Source organism: Nothobranchius furzeri, chromosome 1 (assembly GCF_043380555.1).
Source record: "Nothobranchius furzeri strain GRZ-AD chromosome 1, NfurGRZ-RIMD1, whole genome shotgun sequence".
In the NCBI taxonomy this organism is placed as follows: Eukaryota; Metazoa; Chordata; class Actinopteri; order Cyprinodontiformes; family Nothobranchiidae; genus Nothobranchius; species Nothobranchius furzeri.
In genome coordinates, this window is record NC_091741.1 from 64,602,222 (window position 1) to 64,623,672 (window position 21,451).

General features: G+C 46.3%; 1 protein-coding gene across 2 annotated transcripts; it reads left to right on the forward strand.

Moving 5' to 3' along the window:
- Positions 1–569: 569 nt before the first annotated feature.
- On the forward strand, positions 570–21,371 carry arap3 (ArfGAP with RhoGAP domain, ankyrin repeat and PH domain 3). 2 transcript variants are annotated; one of them, XM_015952551.3, is made up of 36 exons: positions 570–797; positions 1,229–1,391; positions 1,472–2,371; positions 2,669–2,709; positions 3,036–3,118; positions 3,217–3,281; positions 3,586–3,825; positions 4,096–4,212; positions 4,336–4,405; positions 5,324–5,444; positions 5,954–6,138; positions 6,260–6,366; positions 6,804–7,003; positions 7,462–7,547; positions 7,627–7,809; positions 8,545–8,686; positions 9,030–9,134; positions 9,339–9,495; positions 9,575–9,677; positions 9,910–10,108; positions 10,193–10,256; positions 10,804–10,967; positions 11,349–11,561; positions 15,890–15,995; positions 16,069–16,216; positions 16,302–16,370; positions 16,587–16,661; positions 16,727–16,844; positions 17,336–17,464; positions 17,969–18,105; positions 18,191–18,273; positions 19,731–19,766; positions 19,891–19,954; positions 20,030–20,167; positions 20,249–20,287; positions 20,380–21,371. In XM_015952551.3, the coding sequence occupies exons 2-36, from the start codon at positions 1,318–1,320 to the stop codon at positions 20,812–20,814; spliced, it is 5,196 nt and encodes a 1,731-aa protein (XP_015808037.3). In that variant the 5' UTR covers positions 570–797; positions 1,229–1,317; the 3' UTR covers positions 20,815–21,371. The 2 variants fall into 2 exon arrangements, with proteins under 2 accessions (XP_015808037.3, XP_015808043.3); XM_015952557.3 differs by lacking the exon at positions 4,096–4,212.
- The last annotated feature ends 80 nt before the right edge of the window (positions 21,372–21,451 follow it).

Genomic DNA, 21,451 nt, shown 5'->3' on the forward strand with positions numbered 1-21,451 from the left:
GGCTTTATTTTGGGTTCCTTGCCTTTCAATTTGTGTTTGAGTGACGCTCCTGGTGAATGTCCAGCTGATGGAACAAATGTTTGCTAATGACAGACAAAGTCACGTGAGTCGGTAACCCGAGGAAGCTGTCAGAGAACACTGTTGTTTGGTTGAGCGGAGGCACAGCTCATTTGCGTAGCCACTGTAGCTGATCTGAGATCAGAACAGAAGCAGCCGGAGTCTGCAGGAATAAATGGGTCAACAGTAGGAAGCTGCTCTGACTCACTTCCTCCTCAGCCTTTGTTCGTCTGGACACTGCTGTCCTCTGATAGGCTGATGCTGTGGAGTCTTTAGTTCTGTTCATTCGTTAGCTGCTGGTTCTGAGTCATGGAGGTTTTGGGTTGAAATCCGACTCGCACTGAGTCAAAGTGAACATGCTCCACTTCCCAGCCTTTGATGTTCAGTGGTGGGTATGTCTCCAGTCCTCTGTAGACCATTATTCTGTGGTCTTTAGTGTTGAGGGTCAGGTTGTTTTCACACAAAAAAGACAAATGTTCTCCCTCATCCCTGTAGGCCCTCTCACTTTCATTGACAACACCCCCACCTGGGATATCATCTAACTTCACCACACCTGCTCCAGTTTGAGCATGTCCGTGAAGAAATCAACAAGCAAGACTGTATACACCTTGAAGACTCGGCAGGGGTCCAGTTAAGCCCTGAAGCATTCCTGGAGAGGACTCTGCTCAGTTCCGCCTGCAGCAGTCTGGGATTTTCACAGGAACCTGCAGTGTTTACCCGTGGACAGGTGTGGCAGCCAGGTAGTAGATACTCATACAAATTCATTTGATCTAATAGCTGGATTAGAGGGTTATTTAGTTTTGTTTTAGTTTATTTTACAAGAGGGTTCATCCTCAGGAGAAACTTTAAAATTCAGTGTGTTTGAAAGCTTCCTAATGTTGAAGCCTACAGACAATACCCAGGGCTCAGGCAGCTCAAATGAAAACCCTCAATAAACAACTAGTATTGTTTCTGCTTGCCAGAGGTCAAAGGTTAGTCTGTTTTGTTAGCCTCTGACATCGTTCTTAATTCTTCTTTTCATTTAGATCTGGCTACAGAGCTGTCAGCCTTGTTCTGAGGTCCTGAACTGTTTTGTTGGGTGTTGGTTCCTGAGATTTTTGAGAGCTGGAGATGTGGGACTGCAGTAAAGATGCTCTAAGTTCCGATTTCTGATATATTTGGTTTTCTACAGATGGACCAGCACTGCCTGTACCTGCTGTAGGTCCCCGAGGGCCACACAACTGCCTGCATGCGTAGGAGATAAAGCCTGACCCAGACTCCATGTTGGTCATCATGGCAGCTCTGGATGTAAGCACGCCGGTTGAGAAGCTTCTGGCAGCAATCCACCTAGAGAGGTATAAACAATGTAACTTACAGATGGAACCTGTAGCAGACAGCTGATCCATCATGTGATCAGGTTCTACTGTCCCTGCAGGTACCTGGACATCTGCCGCAGAGCCAGCCTCTTATCAGCAAAGGACTTTACTGACCTGGATCATGATGCCCTGGTCAGTCTGGGAATAACTGCTACGGGACACAGGAAGAGAATCATAAGACTGATCAGCCACATCCAGAGGTCAGAGGGTCAGAAAGTCAGTCAGAAAGCAGATCCCTCATACGACTGTTGTCCCTCAGAGACAGAGCAAGGTCACAGCCCTGAAGCCCGATCTGAGACCAGTTCTCAACTGTTGATGAACTCTGACAGCAGCAGAGTCCCGCCAAAGCCCATCCCCAAACCCAGAACTGTGTTCAACCGCCGCAGGACGGCCCCAGTCAACTTATGTCCCACAGTGGATTCAGCCGTACCGATGTCCAGGAGGCTGTCCCAGGAGTCCATCTGCTTCTCTGTGTTGGAGGGTTTAACCTCGGAGACAACACCTACTCCTAGTTCGGCCTCGGATGCCACGCCTACCTCTGGTTTGATTTCAGAGACCTCACTTGTCCATCGTGACAGCTGGAGACCTAGGTGGACGGGGCAGACCCGGCCCAGCCGCAGCCTGTCTCTGTCAGATGCTGGAGGATCTGTACCTCCAGTTCCTCCGAGGTTGCACCGTGGTGCCATACACTCTGTGACCCCACCCTCCTCTTCCTCTTCGTCTGTGAGGTCAGAAGAGAAACAACCTTTAACTTCTCCGTCTTCTAAAGCCAGCAGTCCGGACAAAACCAGGGTATCTGAATCCCCAGGTTCTCCTGGAGGAAGAGGTATGGAGATGGTATCTAATGAGATCTACTGGGGCTCCTCCCCTAGCTCTGCTGCCTCCAGAAGAAGGAGATGTTATAGCAGCTCACAGACTGCTCCTCCCACTCCACTCAGAAACGCTCTGGATCGGAACAGGTGGGTGGAAAGATCCAACTATACAAGCTTGAATCTGCTAACACGATCAGCTGACCTGGATGAGCTCAGCATCGTTACGATGTACATAAAGATGTTCAAATGTTTTTATTACCTGCATTCATCAAGTATAGTCCTCAATTAGATTCTGTCCAGATTCTGGTTCTGATGTATGTCGTTTATCTAGAATCAGGTACTGGTTCAGGTCCAAGGATCTTCTGAGAGAAATGAAGGTCCAGCTGTATTGTTCTGATCCAGTTCTATTACTGTGGTTTTGATTGAACCTGCTTTTGTTTTCAGTGGAGGATCTCTGAGTAACGACTCTTCTGGGTCAACCAGAGGTGAGGTCACAAATCCTGTTCCCATACTTTTCAAATTAAACCTCTTAAGTACTTCCTTAGATGTACCATAGGGAGTCTAAGGGAGTCTTTGCTGAAAGTTCAAAAGTGAACTCCTAAGTTATTGATCTGATGTTTTTATTGACTTTTTAACCTGCTGCATAGAAAGTTGTTATAATGTAAAAACATGATGCTGGAATACCTGTTGGACAACTGCTGCGAGTAAGACCAGTAGACAAAATCACAGAAAGACAGTCATGCCCTCAGTCAGTCAGTAAGACACATTTTATAATTAAACCAGTTCCTAAATCCTTTTTATAATCGGTCAGTGTCCACCGAGGACCCAGAGGAGGACATCAGTCCATATTGTGAAGCTGTGTTTCAAACGAGGCAACATTTACACTTCACTGAGGTGAGACACAACAAGCTCCTCCTCTTACATCACCCTCTTTCAGATCGTCTCATCAGCCTAAGGCAGACATATTCTAACGGTCTGAGTTGTTTCTGCAGGGGGAGAGAAGATCAGATGTTGGAGAAACGAGGATGGAAGATGAGAGACAACCTGAGGATTATGGGTAAAACAATGCTGTTTAAGCATTTTAGAAACCACATCATAAATGTATTATAATTAATATTCATGATGATGCTTGGATACCAAACTGATAATAACCTATCACATTTAAAATCCAAGAGTTTATTTAAGTAACACACACACACACACACACACACACACACACACACACACACACACACACACACACACACACACACACACACACACACACACACACACACACACACACACACACACACACACACACAGAACCAGGACTGTTAGTGTAACCCTCGCACACGTTCTGTTTCCATTTGAACATCCAGGAGTCACAAATCTTCCTGGAAGAAGCGTTTGTCTCAGGCGATACACTCCAGAGACTCTCAGGGGTACAGTACTCTGGGAGAAGCTCCGCCCCCACCACGCTGCCTCTCCCTGCCTCCCCACATCTTCTCTTCAGAGGCTGAAGATGACCTCACCATCTCCCCATATGCCAGCTACACCTCCCTGATGGAGAGAGCTCCACCTGTCATCAGCGGCTGGCTGGACAAGCTGTCCCCACAGGGGTGTGTTTGATTCACTCAGCATGGCAAAGGGGTGTGTTTGATTCATGCAGAGGGGTAATGGAGGGATGCATTTGATTCAGTCAACAGGGTAAGGAAGGAGTGTGTTTGACTCACTCAGTAGTGTAAAGGAGGGGTACGTTTGATTCAGTCAGCGAGGTAAAGGCGAGGTACGTTTGATTTACTCAGCAGGAGGTGTGTTTGAATTGAAACCTTCTTAACCGGGGTGGTGTTTGGTTAACGTTGAGGTTTGTTTGTGTGTGTGTCTGTCAGGGTTCAGAGGTCAGCGCTGACTGCTCTGCTGCGTCTTCTCCTCTTTGCTCCTCCTCTTCTTTCCTGCTGCCTGATGAACTGCTTTGGCCTTGTCTCTTCTCTGTCCTCTTCTTCTCGGTGCGTTTATCCCCTTCTCTTCCAGCTGTGTCTTGGTACTTCTTGGTTAGACTTAATGAAGTTTTATGGAACCAATTCCAGTTCCTTGGTGATCATGTGCTCATTTGTGTTTTTCTGTTTCAGGAACTATGTTTTCCAGAAGCGCTTTGTGAAGTTTGATGGGAAAAACCTGATGTACTTCGGCAGTGACAAGGTATGAAGACTCAGGTGGTCCGTCCTGGTCCAGGACAACGCTCAGAGTTTCCTTCTGCAGAATTCATCAAACCTCCAGTTGGTTTCAGGAAAAAACTCCAGATTTCAATGGAACCTTGTCGAAACACCAAAGTTCCTTTGTGAGGAGAACCACAACAGGAACCGGTTTTCTGTCCTTAGCTGTGTCGTGTTCCTGCTTCCCTTTCTAAAACACTAAATATCTTCTGGAAATCAAGCAGCATTAGTGTTGTTCTGCTCAAACCCATATGGTGTTTTGGTTCTGGCAGTGATCCTTCTCTGGTGCCGCTGCCATCCCTGTGTTGTCTCAGCCTTAAGGTCGTCTCTCTCCTTGGTCCGTTTCAATCCTCGACCCAACTCATCTCTCGGGTCGTCTCCATTCTTGTGTCATCTCCTTCTGTTAGTCATCTCAGTCCTCAGGTCATCTCTGTCAAGGGGGTAGTTTCCATCCTTGACTCATCTTCCTTCTTGGGTTGTCTCTCTTCTTAATTCATTCTCTTTACACAAAGTGTTGCCCTCCTTTGCTTATTTCTGTCCTTGGGTCATCTTTATCCTCTATTCAAATGACGTTGGGCTGTCACTGTTGTCGATTTGTGAGTTGTCCTGATCCTCAGATCGTCTCTAAGCCATTGAGCCGTCTCTGTCCTCTTGTTGTAAGCCTTCAAGTGGATTCAGCCCTCAAGTCGTCAGTCTCCTTGTTTTGTTGTCATCTGTCTCTGTGTCATTTCTGACCTCTAGAGTCTGTCTTCATGTCGTGTCTGACCAGGAAGAGCAGACTGCTGTTAGCAGCTCATCTAAAGACCCGGTGGATCAGAACCAAACCAGTTTCTCTCATCTTCTTTACATCACACAGAACTGATGCTGCTACAACCGTTTGAACTTTGACCTGTTTGTTTTTCAGGATGTCTACCCTAAAGGAGTGATCCCTCTGGCTGCCATCCAGATGGCTCGTCCAGCCAAAGACAACAAATTTGAAATAATGACGATTCAGCGGATTTTTGTGTTTCGGGCTGATAGTGAAGGTGAACGAGCGTTTTAGGATATTTCCTCTTCACTTACTAAACTCATTTCTAGGAATGATGGAACATTTTTAACAAAAATGTTGTAAATTTAATTTGTTTGAATAAACCCATTCAGTCATCAAAATGAATAAGAAAACAGAAAGATGTTCAGGTGAGTTCAGGAGTCCCCTAGAGTCTTATGTTTCTCATCTAAGCAAGGAAGTGACATCATCAGTACAATTACATAAAGGTGTTTCCTGCAACCAGGTGATGCTCACAATTAAAACATCAGGACTGAGGTAAAACATAAAGATAAACCATTAAGCTTGGTTTAACAGACACGTTCAGATTGTTGTCATCATTTTAAGAGGGTTGGAATAAAGTGCAATTTTAATCAATTGATCCAAAGGTTTTTGCATCTTACATAAATAAAATCAACATTAAAGGTCTGTAAAAATATATCCTCCATCTGTGAGGACTTGGTTGTTGCCATGGTGATTACTGATAGCCACCTCTGTTTTACGTGGCAGTGCTGAGGCAGCACTGGGTGTCCACTCTGCAGGAACATGTCCGAGATCAGCTGGTTTTTGGTCAGCGCCGCTTTGGACCTGGACCTCACTGTCAGAAACACGGAGCCCTCGAACTCAAAGGAACCAAATCCAAAGTTTACACTGCCATACTCACTGACCAGATCTGGCTTTACAAGAGCGAACAGGTGAGGTTTTCAGTCGAGGTCTTAAGCCCAGACTGAGACCAGTTTCAATAAAGGCTTTGATGTGTACATTTTAAAGATACAGATGATCTTCTCACTGTGGGATGTCACTTCTTGTTTCTAGTGTTTCCGTAATGGAATTGGAATCACGGTCATTGAAGCTCGAGGAGCTACGATCCGAGATGGAAAAAACCGAAGCTTTGACCTCATTACTCGGTTTAAAACATTCAGGTAGGTCTCCCTGTTCTGACCCAGGTCTGGATCCTCCTGCTGCTGGTAGAACAAACACCTGAAACACCAAACCGCTTCAGGTCTGGATCACAGCTGATCAGGTTCTTTTTAGGTGCTTTAAGTTGTGTTACCATTGAGGCAGCAGGAGGTAGAGCGGGTTGTCCAGTAAACGAAGGGTTACCGATAGATCCCAGATCCCTCCAGGGAACTCTAATTTTGTGTACAGGGGTGACACACTTCACCCTCCTGCCTGCTGGTGGTGGTCTGTGCACGGCAGCATTACATCTGTCAGTGTGTGTGTGTGTGTGTGTGTGTGTAAATAGATGAGTGATTCACTGTGATGTAAAATGCAGATAATTTATCACTTATCATAACTGTTCAGTGAGCTCGATTACCAGATTTGTTTCTGTTTTTAAAAAAAAATTTATTTTCTTCAGTTTCTCAGCCGAGTCAGATCGGGATAAGCGGGATTGGATGGAGGCTCTACAGGATGCGATCGCAGAAACGTTGTCAGATTACGAGGTGGCAGAGAAGATCTGGTCCAACCGATCCAACAAAATATGTGCTGACTGTAAGGCCCGGAACCCGGACTGGGCCTCCATCAACCTGTGTGTGGTCATCTGCAAGAACTGTGCAGGTGGGACCTGATACAGGATTCTTTTAGTCGGGGGGGGGGGGGGGGGGGGGGGGGGGATCCTCAATCTGTTAATGAATGTTGTCCGTGAACATCAAAAATCAGACTGTAGTGAAAAAGCAGCCCAGAGAGCAGCCATATTCAGCCTCTTCGTGTAACAGAGCGGTCGGTGTGTCTTGCAAGGATGCAAGTCGTCAGTGGCAGGCGGCTGGTGGAAAAAGTCTTGGTGGGGCTGTGTGTGGGAAAGATTTCACTTAAAGTTGCTCTGTCTGTGTGTGTGTGTGTGTGTGTGTGTGTGTGTGTGTATGTGTATGTGTATGTGTATGTGTATGTGTATGTGTGTGTGTGTGTGTGTGTATGTGTGTGTGTGTGTGTGCGCGTGCGTGTGTGCGTGCGTGCGTGCGTGTGCGTGTCTGCGTGCGTGCGTGCGTGCGTGCGTGCGTGGGTGTGTGCGTTTGCAGGACAGCACAGAGGTCTGGGGACAATGGTCTCCAAGGTTCAGAGTCTGAAACTTGACACCAGTGTGTGGAGCAATGAGATCGTCCAGGTGAGGCCTGTTGTCTGTTGTGGGTGGCGGGGTTGGGGGGCAGTTCTGAGAATAAAGGCCATTCGTTTTTGTTCTTCAGTTGTTCATCATGTTGGGAAACGACCGGGCCAATGATTTCTGGGCGGGCCATCTGCCTGTGTCGGAGGAGCTGGACTGTGACGCCTCACCTGAACAGCGGAGGGAGTTCATCACTCAGAAATACAGAGAGGGCCGGTTCCGACTGGCCCACCCGGGTTTCAGCTGCCAGGAGGAGCTGCTGAAGGTCAGACTCTCTGGGTTAAGGAGCAGCTTCTGTCACAGACAGGCTACTGTGGCATTATTGGGGCAGCAGTAGCTCAACAGGTTGAGCGGGTGGTTCAGTATTCGGAAGGTTGCAGGTTCGATCCTGGCTCCGGACAGAGAATTATGCTGTTGTGTCCTTGGGCAAGACACTTAACCCAACTTGCCAGTGCTCGGCAGCCTCGCCTCTGCCAGTGCGTCTGCCAGCTGCCCAGGGCAGCTGTGGCTACATTGTGTGTGAATGGATGAATGATGCACTGTAGTGTAAAGCACTTTGGAGTCCTTTCTCTGAGAGGCGCTATACAAGTGCGGATCATTTATCATTATTTAGAACCCGTGTTTGTATTGATCAGGTTCTGGGGTTTGACAGAACCAGCCCAGAAGTCTAGATGAGAGGAGTTTAGTTTAGATTACAAGGTGTTTTGGGGTTAAAACCCCTATTTTCTAAACCAGTAAGGTTTGGTTCTGTATATTTTAACTGGGACACGGTGAAACCTCTCTTCAGCAGGTCAAACCTTAGCTCTGTCTCCAGAGGTCGTACCAATAGCAGCACCTCGTCTGTAATCTCAGGTGAGGCGCTGCTATCTGATCTGGTGTCAGATTCACTTCCTATTACGTGTTGGATCCCCAAAATCCACTTGCAGCTGATACTTACCCAGAATGCACTGGAGCTTGAGCAGCAGCAGGTATCAAAGCAGTGTTCTTCTGTGTCCACCAGGTTCTGTGTGCCGCCGTCTCTGAACAGACTCTTCTGAGAACGGTCACTCACATTTTCTCAGAGGCAGAATCAGCAAATCGTAGCAGCCAATCAGCTGGCTACCAGGAACACGCCGCACACATGGATCCCCTCAGCCTCTCAGGTGAGATCTGTTCATCTCTGCCACATTATTAGAAAGCCAGTCTGATCCAGTTCCACAACATCTGGTTTCTGGAGAGTATCTGGAGCAGAACTCTGCTTGCTCTGATATAATATTTAGTTCAGTAATTTGATCACTAACTTAGTGGAGCCCAGAGGACCTGGATCTCAGAAGGGCTTAAGGAGGATCTCAAAAATCTCACAAGAACGCAACAATATAAATCAGTTCAAAAACCAGAACATGGGCTAAAGTAAATTGTGCTGTGGTTCTTGTCCAGTGTTCTTGAGGTTCTGGTACTGTGGTTTTGTTTGGACCCCTTGTGTAATTACTTTGGTTTGTTATCCAGATCTCAGCGTGTACGATGAGATCATGCAGCCTGTCCTTCACTCAGGATTCCTCTACAAGTCCTCCTCCATCAACAGAGGAACGTTGACCCGGAAAACCCGAGAAGGTGGGAAGAACCTGCTCTGGTCAGGTTTCTGAAGAATAAAACCTCAGAACAGAAATAAGACATCTAAGTTTTATATTTTCATAAAAAAGTTTTAAAAAAGTGACATGAAGAAGCTAATGGAAGATCTTCATCAGGCTATTTTAAAAAACGGATGGAATCAAAGTCGTAACCAGAACCTTATCTTTTCGCTGCTCCTTTCATCAGATTTTCAGAAGTTCTGGTGCTCCGTGGATCAGTCCCTGCTCCTGTACGAGTCAGATCGCTCGACTGAACCCTGCATGCAGATCAGTGTTAGAGACGTGGTGTGTCTGGGAGTCAGTCGACCAGATTCATCAAGCACCAACAACGGCTTCATTGACAGGTCTGGTTCTGCGTGGTGGAGAACCTGTCAGGTGTTTGTTCACACTGTAACTCTGATGTCTCTTTGGATTGTTCCTCAGGTTTCGATACACCTTTGAGTTGTATTTGACTTCAGAGAAAGTTCACCTGTTTGGGGTGGAGACAGCTGACGCTCTGCACAGCTGGACCAGAGCCATCGGACAGGTGGGAGCTTCCAATACTTTTCAGTTCTACTCAAATCAGAATTTAGCAGGTGTTTAATGTTGTTTGAGTCAATATTTGCTCCTTGTATGAGTCCCTGTTGGCAATTAGCTGTTACAGATATTCCAGGTACTCCTAATGTTTTGATGCTCCTGAGGTTCTCTTGGGTTCTGGAGCTTTTCGTTACTTTGTCTCCTGTGGGACTTAATTTTAAGGTGATGTTATTGGTCCTCAGGCTGCAACGCCACTCAGCTGTCACTGCCTGTTGACCCGGGAGTTTGAGCGAGTCGGACTCCTCCGGTATCGAGCCATGCTAAACCCTCAGCAGTGGAAGGAAGCTTACTTTGTTCTGCAGAAGTCCAACCTGTTCATCTGCCCCCAGAATGATGGAGCAGCTGAGGACATCATCAACCTGAACCGACTGCAAGAGCTGAGTCAGTGCCCGAGTTCTGGTTCTGGTCCACTTATTAACTTATGTACAGGTTCTGTGACTAAAGCGGTCTGCATTTCTGTTTTAGGTGTCACCTCAGAGAGTGAGAACCATGAGAAGAAAGATGTTCTAGTGTTGGTGGAGAAAGGAAGGTGAGACAGTGTTACTGATCCATGATGTCTGTTTTAATTTTTCTCATCTGGTCATAATTCAATCTTTAAAATAGAGCAGAAATATAATTTACATAAATTTAAAATAACACTGTTCTAAACGACGAACCTTGTGGAACACCACAGGTTACATTTCCACTGCAGGATTCAGTAACTTCTACATAACGTAATTTATTCACCTAATGTTGTCACACCGCTAATCCCACAGAGTTGTAATTAAGGTAGTAAGGAATTATCAGCTGTGTCAAAGGCTTTAAGTAAATAAACACACCTACAGAATTGTAAAAAGATTTTAGTCATATGTAAGAAACTGCTTTATTCAAAGAAGGCTTTCAGAAATATCAAATTAGAGCTAAAACCCTATTTTTTAAATCTTTTATCAGTTTATTATACTGTATACATAAACATATAATCAGTGTTGTTTTATCCTTTTTTCCTGTTGGGTTTTGCAATTAATGGATTGAAATGCAAATTAAAAATGAATAAATTCCTCTTTTGTCTCCATGATCTGGTCTGGTCTCCTCATCAGGACTCTCCACCTGCAGGGTGTTGGCAGGACAGATTTTTCTCTGTGGTACTCAGACATCCAGCGGGCAGCTGGTGGGAAGGGAAACACTCTGAGGGAGCAGCAGATGAGCAGAAACGACATTCCTATCATCGTGGATAGCTGCATCGCTTTCATCACGCAGTACGGTAAGGAGGATGAGGAGGTTCCTCAGTTCCCCGGTGTTTTTCAGTTTTTCTGGTCAGAACCTTTCAGAGAGCCTGAACATAATGCAATTCTTACAGAAGAAGATTTACACAAATAAGGTAGAATGTTTTCAAGAACCAGGAAACTACGTCCTGGTTTTGTCAGTTTAAGCCCCTATAATGTCAGGAATATTTCAGCATCTCGTCTCATCCACCCCGGAACCAACTAAAGATGTCTGAATTCTGACACTTTGAGTGGACAACTGGTCCAGTGACTTCATGTTCCTAGTCCTGATATCATCATGAGGTCTGGCTTCAGAAGGAGCTGGATCTGAAATGATCTGTCAGCGTAGGAACTGGTGGAGACTTTCTGGCTCTGTGCAGGTCTCGGTCATGAGGGGATCTACAGGAAGAATGGAGCTAAGTCCAGAATCCGACTGCTGATGGAGGAGTTTCGTAAAGATGCTCGGAATGTCAAACTACGGATTGGAGACCACTTCATTGAGGACGTGACTGATGTTCTCAAACGATTCTTCAGAGAGATCGATGACCCAATTTTCATGGCTGAGCTTCACCCGCTATGGAGGGAGGCTGCTAGTGAGTCCACTTTGGGTTTGACCAGAACTTAGTAAGGGATCAGACACACCTCCATCAGGTATAGACAGACACACCTCCATCAGGAATAGACAGACACACCTCCATCAGGTATAGACAGATGCACCTCCATCAGGTATAGAGACACACCTCCATCAGGTATAGACAGATGCACCTCCATCAGGTATAGACAGACACACCTCCATCAGGTATAGAGACACACCTCCATCAGGTATAGACAGATGCACCTCCATCAGGTATAGAGACACACCTCCATCAGGTATAGACAGATGCACCTCCATCAGGTATAGAGACACACCTCCATCAGGTATAGACAGATGCACCTCCATCAGGTATAGAGACACACCTCCATCAGGTATAGAGACACACCTCCATCAGGTATAGACAGATGCACCTCCATCAGGTATAGAGACACACCTTCATCAGGTATAGAGACACACCTCCATCAGGTATAGACAGATGCACCTCCATCAGGTATAGACAGACACACCTCCATCAGGTATAGACAGATGTACCTCCATCAGGTATAGACAGACACACCTCCATCAGGTATAGACAGACACACCTCCATCAGGTATAGACAGACACACCTCCATCAGGTATAGACAGATGCACCTCCATCAGGTATAGACAGACACACCTCCATCAGGTATAGACAGACACACCTCCATCAGGTATAGACAGATGCACCTCCATCAGGTATAGAAAGACACACCTCCATCAGGTATAGACAGATGTACCTCCATCAGGTATAGAGACACACCTCCATCAGGTATAGAGACACACCTCCATCAGGTATAGACAGATGCACCTCCATCAGGTATAGAGACACACCTTCATCAGGTATAGAGACACACCTCCATCAGGTATAGACAGACACACCTCCATCAGGTATAGAGACACACCTCCATCAGGTATAGACAGATGTACCTCCATCAGGTATAGAGACACACCTCCATCAGGTATAGACAGATGTACCTCCATCAGGTATAGAGACACACCTCCATCAAGTATAGAGACACACCTCCATCAGGTATAGACAGATGCACCTCCATCAGGTATAGAGACACACCTCCATCAGGTATAGACAGATGCACCTCCATCAGGTATAGAGACACACCTCCATCAGGTATAGAGACACACCTCCATCAGGTATAGAGACACACCTCCATCAGGTATAGAGACACACCTCCATCAGGTATAGAGACACACCTCCGTCAGGTATAGACAGACACACCTCCATCAGGTATAGACAGATGCACCTCCATCAGGTATAGACAGATGCACCTCCATCAGGTATAGACAGATGCACCTCCATCAGGTATAGACAGACACACCTCCATAAGGTATAGACAGATGCACCTCCATCAGGTATAGACAGATGCACCTCCATCAGGTATAGACAGATGCACCTCCATCAGGTATAGAGACACACCTCCATCAGGTATAGACAGATGCACCTCCATCAGGTATAGAGACACACCTCCATCAGGTATAGAGACACACCTCCATCAGGTATAGACAGATGCACCTCCATCAGGTATAGAGACACACCTCCATCAGGTATAGACAGACACACCTCCATCAGGTATAGACAGATGCACCTCCATCAGGTATAGACAGATGCACCTCCATCAGGTATAGAGACACACCTCCATCAGGTATAGAGACACACCTCCATCAGGTATAGAGACACACCTCCATCAGGTATAGAGACACACCTCCATCAGGTATAGACAGATGCACCTCCATCAGGTATAGACAGACACACCTCCATCAGGTATAGACAGATGTACCTCCATCAGGTATAGAGACACACCTCCATCAGGTATAGAGACACACCTCCATCAGGTATAGACAGATATACCTCCATCAGGTATAGAGACACACCTCCATCAGGTATAGAGACACACCTCCATCAGGTATAGACAGATGCACCTCCATCAGGTATAGAGACACACCTCCATCAGGTATAGACAGATGCACCTCCATCAGGTATAGACAGACACACCTCCATCAGGTATAGACAGATGCACCTCCATCAGGTATAGACACACCTCCATCAGGTATAGACAGACACACCTCCATCAGGTATAGAGACACACCTCCATCAGGTATAGACAGACACACCTCCATCAGGAATAGACAGACACACCTCCATCAGGTATAGAGACACACCTCCATCAGGTATAGACAGACACACCTCCATCAGGTATAGACAGACACACCTCCATCAGGTTTAGACAGATGCACCTCCATCAGGTATAGAGACACACCTCCATCAGGTATAGACAGATGCACCTCCATCAGGTATAGAGACACACCTCCATCAGGTATAGACAGATGCACCTCCATCAGGTATAGAGACACACCTCCATCAGGTATAGACAGATGCACCTCCATCAGGTATAGACAGATGTACCTCCATCAGGTATAGAGACACATCTCCATCAGGTATAGACAGACACACCTCCATCAGGTATAGACAGATGTACCTCCATCAGGTATAGAGACACACCTCCATCAGGTATAGACAGATGTACCTCCATCAGGTATAGAGACACACCTCCATCAGCTATAGAGACACACCTCCATCAGGTATAGAGACACACCTCCATCAGGTATAGACAGATGCACCTCCATCAGGTATAGAGACACATCTCCATCAGGTATAGACAGACACACCTCCATCAGGTATAGACAGATGTACCTCCATCAGGTATAGAGACACACCTCCATCAGGTATAGACAGATGCACCTCCATCAGGTATAGAGACACATCTCCATCAGGTATAGACAGACACACCTCCATCAGGTATAGACAGATGTACCTCCATCAGGTATAGAGACACACCTCCATCAGGTATAGACAGACACACCTCCATCAGGTATAGACAGATGTACCTCCATCAGGTATAGAGACACACCTCCATCAGGTATAGAGACACACCTCCATCAGGTATAGAGACACACCTCCATCAGGTATAGACAGATGCACCTCCATCAGGTATAGAGACACATCTCCATCAGGTATAGACAGACACACCTCCATCAGGTATAGACAGATGTACCTCCATCAGGTATAGAGACACACCTCCATCAGGTATAGACAGACACACCTCCATCAGGTATAGACAGATGTACCTCCATCAGGTATAGAGACACACCTCCATCAGGTATAGAGACACACCTCCATCAGGTATGGAGACACATCTCCATCAGGTATAGACAGACACACCTGCATCAGGTGTAGAGACACACCTCCATCAGGTATAGAGACACATCTCCATCAGGTATAGACAGACACACCTCCATCAGGTATAGACAGATGTACCTCCATCAGGTATAGAGACACACCTCCATCAGGTATAGACAGATGTACCTCCATCAGGTATAGAGACACACCTCCATCAGGTATAGAGACACACCTCCATCAGGTATAGAGACACACCTCCATCAGGTATAGACAGATGCACCTCCATCAGGTATAGAGACACATCTCCATCAGGTATAGACAGACACACCTCCATCAGGTATAGACAGATGTACCTCCATCAGGTATAGAGACACACCTCCATCAGGTATAGACAGATGCACCTCCATCAGGTATAGAGACACATCTCCATCAGGTATAGACAGACACACCTCCATCAGGTATAGACAGATGTACCTCCATCAGGTATAGAGACACACCTCCATCAGGTATAGACAGACACACCTCCATCAGGTATAGACAGATGTACCTCCATCAGGTATAGAGACACACCTCCATCAGGTATAGAGACACACCTCCATCAGGTATAGAGACACACCTCCATCAGGTATAGACAGATGCACCTCCATCAGGTATAGAGACACACCTCCATCAGGTATAGACAGATGTACCTCCATCAGGTATAGAGACACACCTCCATCAGGTATAGACAGATGCACCTCCATCAGGTATAGAGACACATCTCCATCAGGTATAGACAGACACACCTCCATCAGGTATAGACAGATGTACCTCCATCAGGTATAGAGACACACCTCCATCAGGTATAGACAGACACACCTCCATCAGGTATAGACAGATGTACCTCCATCAGGTATAGAGACACACCTCCATCAGGTATAGAGACACACCTCCATCAGGTATGGAGACACATCTCCATCAGGTATAGACAGACACACCTGCATCAGGTGTAGAGACACACCTCCATCAGGTATAGAGACACATCTCCAGCAGGTATAGACAGACACACCTGCATCAGGTGTAGAGATGAAATGTAATAAACCAAAATATTTGATGATAAACTTTCTGGGGACAGAACTTCCTGACAAACGAGGACGGTTGGACCGCTACAAAAACATTATTGGGAGTCTCCCACGGGTGAACAGGACTACTCTGGCTGTTCTTGTCAGCCATCTGTACAGGTAATAACCCCCCACCCCCCCCACCATCACCACCTGCACACACTCACAATCTAACACGTTTCCTCTAAATCAGGGTCCAGAAGTGTGCAGACCTGAACCAGATGTGCACCAAGAACCTGTCACTGTTGTTTGCTCCCAGCCTGTTCCAGACAGATGGGAAAGGGGAACACGAGGTGAAGATTGTGGAGGATCTGATAGACAACTACCCTTATGTTTTCGAGGTGGGAGAACTCTGAATGTACACCTGGTTCTGGTGGTTCTGATAGTCCAAACTGAGCATCTTTATCCCATGTGATGGTGTTTCAGATTGATGAGGAGCATCAGACGCAGATTGATTTGGAAGTCAGTCTGATTACTAGCTGGAAGGACACACAGGTTTGTTAGATGTGCACGCGCACACACACACACACACACACATACATACATACATACATACATACACACACACATACACACACATACATACATACATACATACATACACACACACATACATACATACATCTTGGAAGGACCTGTTTAGGTTCAGCACTGGTGTCAGAGGTCACATTCTGCTCTGTCTGATTATCATCTGATGGTCTGATTCTGCAGCTGTCTCAGGCTGGTGACATCATCATTGAAGTCTACCTGGAGATGAAGATCCCAGATTGCTGCATCACCCTGAAGGTATTTACTTTCATTTCCTGTTACTGCTGAGCTCAGGTGTGACACATGACCTTTGAACCCTGCAGGTGTCTCCCACTATGTGTGCCGAGGAGCTAACAAATCAGGTTTTGTACATGAGGAACGTCCCAGATGGAGAAAAAAATGCCTGGATGACATTTGAAGCCATTGAAGATGGACAGCTGGGTGAGCGGACACTGCCACACCTGTCGACATGTAGACCAATCACACCTGTAGACAGGCCCCATGCCCCATTTGTCCCACTTAGATTTGTCCCAGTCCTACCATGGGCGACAGTGGCAGAGGGAGTTAAGTGCCCGCCCTGTAAACGAAGAGTTGCAGGTTTGAGCCTCTGTTGTAGTTGTCCTTGGGCAAGACATTTATTCCACATTGCCTGCTGGTGGTAGTCTGAGGGACCGGTGGCACCAGTGCTTGGCAGCCTTGCCTTTTGTCAGCGAGCCCCAGGGCAGCTGTAGCTACGATGTAGCTCATCACCACCAGTGGGTGAATGGATGAATGACTGATTATGTTGTGAAGCACCTTGGGTGTGTTGTATAACCCTTAAAGGTGCTCTATCAAACACAACCCATTTACCAATACCTGTGTATGTTTGACCTTCATGAACAATACTTTATGCTTTGGACCTTTTCCTGACCCGTTCATGTCTGTGCTCTCAGAGCGTCCTCTACACCCCAAAGAAAAGGTCTTGGAGCAGGCCCTGATGTGGTGCACGATGGCCGACCCAAGCTCTGCCTACCTGGTGGTGAAGAAGGTTCCCAAAGGAGAAGGCATCAACATACTTACCTGTAGGTGACTTACCTGAGCTCTGACAAGCTTTTAAGACCAGAAGCTAGATAAGCAGGCTTTGGTTCCACAGACAGGGACCAGAGTCTGGAACCTGAATCTCAGGACCCTGATTACTGGAGCAAAGGTTCTTCTAGAGAGTCTAAACCAGAATTCTCATCATAAAAAAAATTCTTCCTGAGGATGACCTGACCCATAGCACCGATTCCAACATGCCTCCTTTCCAAATCCTCTTTCATGGAAGTCATGAAACTGGTGCTAATGATCACAGCAGGATACGGCACCCACTAGAGCCATATTTCAGTTGGACTTGGAAGAGTAACCCACACTGAACTGAGCCATGTTCAGGAAAAGAAGCATAATAGGCAGACTGCTCTACCCACTAAGCCACAGCTGCCCCAATAGTAGAGGCAGATGCTAACAGTATAAGCTAAATGGCGGTGGTCGCTCTCAGCAGGATGAACTGAGTTCACCTGATGGTTACATCTGGCATCTCTCTCTCTCAGCCTACAAAAGTGAGGTCATGAAGATCGGTCTGTTGAGGTGTCGCGAGGAGCCTCCTAAACTTCTTCAGGGAACCAGGTTTCAGGAGAGAACCTTCCAGATCCGCGACCATAAACTGCTGCTGCTTAAAGACAAGAAGGTAATTGTGCAGGGTCAGAATTGTGTTCGTAATGAAAACCTTAACCCAGTAGAACCATTGTCTTTGGATTTGTATCCCTGTACAGAGCATCAAACCAGAGAAGGAGTGGTCTCTGAAGTCTATGAAGATCTACATCGGCATTCGCAGGAAGCTGAAAGCTCCAAGCAGGTATCACACTGCTGGTTCCTGTGATGCTACAAAGAGTTGGAGACGACTGTAGGGGTCGAGACAGTAGATTAAAAATGAATGATTCATATCAATTGTATCGATTTAGATGCTCATGATGTGATTGGATGAGCAGTCTTGGTGCTGTTGGGGGTTAAATCTGGGCTGCATGGTGGCGCAGTTGATAGCACTGTTGCCTCGCAGCACGAAGGTTGCAGGTTCGAAACTCGGCTGCAGCCTTTCTGCGTGGAGTTGCGTGTTCTCCCCATGCATGCGTGGGTTTCCTCCGGGTACTCCGGTTTCCCCCACAGATCAAGATCAGATCAGATGCCCTGTAAGTTATAAATTGTAAGTCGCTTTGGATAAAAGCGTCTGCCAAATAAATAAACATAAACATAAATCCAGACGCGTCGGTTTGTTGCATCTTTTCACCAATAAAATCTGGTCACATCAAAGTCTTCTACTGTAAAAACTAGTGATGCACAGATATGAAATATTTGGGCCGATGCTGATATCCGATATTAATATCACTGTCGTGACCGATAACCGATATTTGACTATATGATATTAATGCTTCTAAAATCAGCAGATTTTGTATAGAATGAAAATTATTAAAGCTGAATTTACGTTATTGTACACACACCACACATGTTTGTTTCTGAGATTATTATAATCACTCACATGACTAAACAAATACACAACACCCCCCACTCACTGAAACAGATAAACAAATGCAAACAAGATGGAAAAAATATCGGTTGGAAATATCGGCTCAGTTTTATTTATCGGACCGATACCGATATGCTAAAAACTGACTAACATCGGCCGATACCGATATTGATGCAGATATATTGTCCATCCCTAGTAAAAACAAAATAACAGTGAAGTTAAAACGTGGTTACGTGTCTGTGTTTGATGAATGGAGCTACTGCAGTTTCCAGCATACAAAACTCTTCCTCTGCTGCCATTCCTGCCGTTTCCTCATTAGCAACTCCTGCTGTTAAAAAGGAGAGCCACAGGAGCACCAGAACACTGTTCCTCACCCTGATCATGTAGGTCAGATGATCCTTCAGAATACGGCTGAAATACTGTCAGAGTGACAAATAGCTGCTGCCTGTAGAGTGGAGGGGTTATGTACACAATTTAATATCTTCACGTCTTAGAAGACCTGATTTGTGCTGATTGTAAACAGTCGTTTTAACAGCTGGGAAAGTATCCTAAATGACTGGGATGAAAGTTAGTTTTGCGTTGAATGTAAATTCTGCCATCTTTAATCTTTGATGAATCCGATCATTGGTGGAGTATCGTGATCAGCTGATGCCTCGTTTAAACTCAACCTAGATCTGATCACTCTGAACCAACCTTAGAGCTGTTTACTTGTGATTGGACCTGGCAGATCCAGGATCTGAGCAGGGTTGGTGTTCTGGAGCATGCCAGTGACAACGGTTATGTCTCTGCAGGTGGGGCTTTACAGTGATGTCAGACAAACACCAGCTGTAAGTTTCTCCGTCAAAACCTCCTCCTGACTTGTTTGCTCTATGCCCCTCTGATATCCCGCACGTTTAGTCAGACCACATGCATCTGAAACTACCTGGGTTCACCTGTCATCCTTCCTTCCAGTTTCTTGTGCTGCAGTTCTGAAGCTGAGATGTGGGACTGGGTCACTAGCTTTCTGAAGGCTCAGGTGAGTTGACCAGTCCTCCTGAACTCTGATCCTGGATCAGAGCAGCTGACTACAGATGATCCGTTTCTCCTCCAGAACGATGACCCGGGTCCTCCGGTGCTGCGCCGCCATTCCTCCTCGGACATCTCCAAGCAGAAGTTTGGGACGATGCCACTTGTCCCCATCAGAGGAGATGAGAGGAACAGTAGCATGCTGTCGGCAAATCAGACGCTGGTAAGAGTCCACATTAGTAGGACCGGGTTTAGACTCGTTCTGTTGTTTTCAAAGTCACCAAATATTTTGTTTCCTCTGCAGAGAAAACTACATGACAGGAGGTCTCACTCCTTGTACTTTGTGAGTATTTCCTGTCTGGATTTGGTTCAAGTAGCTCAGTCCAGTCCAAGAACCTGGACCTGTGCTGATCATTTCACTGTGTCTTTCTTCAGCCAATGAAGATGCAGCACGATTCATTTGAGGAGCGGTGGGAGCCTTCGGACCTCCCTGAGCCATTATACGAGGAGGTTGGAGACTTTGGCCTGCAGGTTTTAAAATCCTTGGAGACCAGCTTCCGATCCAGCAGAACCACAGAAACTCTAGAGTTCCCAGACCAGCCACCGCTCAGGGTGGTCCACTCAGAAAAAGGACATCTGGACAACAAGATGGTCCTAGAGGAGGTTGAAAATCCCAGTGGCTCTGCAGAAATGCAGGAGCATAAGAGCAAGACAGAAGAATGTGAAGAAGATGCAGGGAGGAGGTGGCAGGAGCCACAGGGAGTCTGCACACCTTCACAGGAACTGCTTCTGCAGGAGCTATCATCAGCCTTCATCAAGAAGGACCGAGACCAGCAGGAGGACCAAGAGGAGAAGCCATATGACGTCTAAGAAACCTCTTCAAGCTCAAACAGAACCAGCAGAAACTCCAGGAGCTTTTAGTGGCCGATCCAGATGTTCTGTCTAGTTCTGTTAAAGGGGACAAATAATCTAAACCAACATTTTCTTGTTGTTGGTGAGTAAAGACAGCTTGGGTGGTCAAAAGTAGCATGCCAAAAAGTCTAAGTCATGTGTGACCTACTTTTTATGTAAATTAGAAAGTTTAAAGATACCAGAGAAAAACTTATTTCCTGAGAAACCTCTCATAAAAACGTCACAATGTGGAGCCCTTCCTCCTCCAATCTGCAGTCTCCAGTGTCTGCGGCCTTCTGGTTTAAGCCAACCAATCAGCAAGTGGGAGGGGTAAACAGCTCTTTTCACAGCAAGGCTGATTTAAGGGGTTAGTGGCCTGTATCAGGGCTCCTGGGACAGATGAAAGCCAAAAGAACATTCTTATGCTTCTTAAAGATTCAAAGCAGTGTTTTAGATAGCTGATTAACTGCATTCTTTGTCCCGTTTAACAGAGATTCGTTCCTGAGCTTCAGATGGTCAGAGGGGAAACTTGAGTCAGAATACCAAAAAAACAAAATTGTTAATGGAGTCAGGAAGAACTGGGTCAGATCCAGAATGTGATTGGTCTTGGCTTACA